The sequence below is a fragment of the Olea europaea genome, chromosome 2, assembly GCF_002742605.1.
Source record: "Olea europaea var. sylvestris chromosome 2, O_europaea_v1, whole genome shotgun sequence".
Classification (NCBI taxonomy): domain Eukaryota; kingdom Viridiplantae; phylum Streptophyta; class Magnoliopsida; order Lamiales; family Oleaceae; genus Olea; species Olea europaea.
The window spans coordinates 23,086,762-23,089,630 of record NC_036238.1 but is presented as its reverse complement, the minus strand read 5'-3'; the positions used below and the strand labels follow the sequence as shown (position 1 = coordinate 23,089,630).

Genomic DNA, 2,869 nt, shown 5'->3' with positions numbered 1-2,869 from the left:
TTTTTATACAAGTGCTTGGTTATTCAATAAAGAAAATTATTTATCTTGAAACTTATTTATTTACTTATGAGTGAATACATAAACTTTTTAAATCTAACCAAACATGTCCTAGCCTTAATCTTCAGACAGGACTCGTGGAATCCGGTTTTGTCTCTACTCTTCTCCTCTTCCGGCCAGTTTTTTCCGGCGGGTCGGATTTTCCGGCATTCGACGGAAAGTTCAAAATCGCTTTCGAACCTCTCATCTTGAAGGCTGCACAGTCATAAGCTCTAGCTGCATCAATATCAGTGTCATAAGTCCCCAGCCATACCCGAGACCCTTTCCGGGTCGGGTCCCGAATCTCCGCCGAGTACTTCCCCCATGGCCTCCGCCGGACTCCTCTGTAACGCCTTCCAGCTTCAATACTCGACGTTATTTCACCTGACCCGTGAACGAAACAAATTTCTTCCGGGTGGGTTTTAGCTGGTTCCGTCGGAGGAGGAGGAGAAGTACTGGAAACTGAATCTTGAGCACCCAGTGAGGAGTTTTCGATGATTTGAGGCTTCATTTCGATTTCAAAGAAATCAGGTTCGGTTTTAAAGCAGGTGGAGAAGATTGAGTTGGGTTGTTTTGAATCCGAAAAGGATGCAGGGGAGGCTAATTTTTCTGGACCCGAAAATTGATCGTCGTAGAAGACATCGGAGAAACAAAGATTAAGGCTTTGAAGAAATGACTCTGTAAAAGTGAAGTCTTCAAGAAACTGTGGGCTAATGAGTTCCAACGTTAACGACTCGTTTGGTTCTTGTGTTGTCATTACAACATAGGTTGCACCAAAGTTCTGAAAATCGAATCTCTTTAGAAATTCTCGGTGAAGAGTAAACAGAGAGGACTATATGGGATTTTCTGTATACTGATTGTTGAAAAATGATGGTAGAGGCACAAACGATATACATATATATGTTAAGAAGGGTGAGGTGAGGTGAGGTGGTGTGGGGTGGCCTCACATTCTCAATTGATTGGACTATCACCAATTATATATTGATGTACATACATATGATGTAGCAATATATGATCGGTTCAAAATTTCTTCAATCAAATAAAAAAAAAATCAATGATGGTTGAATATGGTTAAAAACAAGGAAGTGTGGACACACTGAGTTGGCAACATTTGGTTGGGTGTTTATTCTTTTAAATTTTCAGACTGTCCATTCAAGTTTCGACGCATGTTCTCCCGATTTTTAACCCTATTTTTGTAGCATTTCTCATAAAAAAATAAACAAAATTCTTGATTCTCTTTCTGACACCTCATCTATCCGTAAAATTTTCGGTAATTACAAGTCGTAATATTCCATTTTCAACTTAGAGGATAATTGCGGGTCTCACGCTTTGCTGGTAATCGCAGTGTGGGGGTTCGATTCCTGAAATATGGAATTGGACTTCTTGTAGGCGCAGTGTACAGACAACTATTATTCCCTGACTTGCTAGGACACATCCGGCGATTTACCTTCTTCACAAAGCTCTAGAAACGGAGCGGTAGGGACCATCAAGGTTGTAGTTCAACCTTTATATATTATCTCTTATAGAATTTATTTTTATTATTTTTTTTTTGGCAGGATTGATTTACTGTTTTACGTTTCACTTCTTTGAGATGAACTTCTCCAGAAACCGGCACCATAAAATTTCTCCCACATTTCCTTCTCTAATTCAGCAGCATCCTCGTTCAATTCCAGTGCATTCGTCATCGCCACCGGGCCGGACATGGCGAGTATTTGAAGCTCCTTATCATCACAACTGTACTTTCGCGGCGGCAGCAACCCATTCTTGATCATCCTACGACGGCGCTTCCGCCGTAAAGCCTTGCGGCATAGCCCTGCTGGAAGTTTGTAAATGGCGAGCACCAGTAGATTTGCCAGCCCACATGGACAGCAACAGCACACCGCTGCGCATTCCGCCACCGTCCCGCCTGCAACCTCCGCCAAGCCGACTTCCGGCATCCACCTTTGGAGGAGGAATAATCTTGGTTCTCCTGCAAAAGCTGCCAGCGATCCACAGAAGGCGTCTCCGGACGGAGCACAATTTGCCTAGTCATATACAACTTTCTTTACAGATTTTCCTTCAGCCTATAAATTAAATTCTTCTGATATAAACAATATCAGGATCAAGAACAAGAACCAGAAAGCTAAGAAGAATTATGTAAAAGAATTATCAAAGAGAAGGCGCAAATAGAACGTTGCGCCATGGCTTGTGGGTGGCGCCGGAGTAGAGTTATACAGCAAATTGCTCAGTGGGGACTAAAGTTGTTTATAAATCAAGCAGCCCTCCGAAATGTTAGCAACAAAATTATTCCGTTATTGACGGATTCTCTGCTTTCTTCGTATGAGTAAATGAATATTGATTACTCATAAAAATGGTTGAATTGAAACCTGAGGTAAAGAGAGAGAAGGTGGAGTATGAAGATGGATATGTAACAGATGGAGAAGAGTATTTTATTGCAGTATTTGATGGTGATGAGGTAATTATTCAATTATTTAAGGTTAGAAAGACGGAGAGGCAAGGATACGTGAGGGCAAGGCAAAGGCAGTTCAAAGGGCTTTCTAGAGGCAGACAATACAAGGTTCAGGCATCCTCTCCTGGATGATCAAATACTTCGTGCTACTCTACATATAATAGCGATGGGGATTAGGGATGACAAAATATCTCAATCTCTGCTTTGATGGGACGAGAATTCAACCTTCGTTGGAGAATTGGCACTAACAGAATACTAAATAAAATTCTTGTCGACATGAGGAGTTTGGAGGTCAATACAACATAAATTATTGGATTCTTTTTATTTTATTTTATTAATTACGTTATACGTACTAATAACCACAGGCTACATAAAACTAAAAAT

At 40.9% G+C, this 2,869-nt stretch overlaps 3 protein-coding genes across 3 annotated transcripts in view; 1 reads left to right on the top strand and 2 right to left on the bottom strand.

Moving 5' to 3' along the window:
- Positions 1–118, top strand: part of LOC111374004 — a 4,189-nt gene extending 4,071 nt beyond the window's left edge. Inside the window, exon 4 of the mRNA XM_022996609.1 lies at positions 113–118. Coding sequence (XP_022852377.1) covers positions 113–118 — 6 coding nt within the window. The remainder of the gene's footprint in view (positions 1–112) is intronic.
- Positions 40–955, bottom strand: LOC111367121 (ethylene-responsive transcription factor ERF107-like). Its single transcript, XM_022987849.1, has one exon. It carries the CDS (start codon positions 791–793, stop codon positions 122–124), a length of 672 nt encoding a protein of 223 aa, XP_022843617.1. The 5' UTR covers positions 794–955; the 3' UTR covers positions 40–121.
- Positions 956–1,564: 609 nt separating this feature from the next.
- LOC111367131 lies at positions 1,565–2,225 on the bottom strand. Its single transcript, XM_022987860.1, has one exon. It carries the CDS (start codon positions 1,971–1,973, stop codon positions 1,608–1,610), a length of 366 nt encoding a protein of 121 aa, XP_022843628.1. The 5' UTR covers positions 1,974–2,225; the 3' UTR covers positions 1,565–1,607.
- Positions 2,226–2,869: the final 644 nt, after the last annotated feature.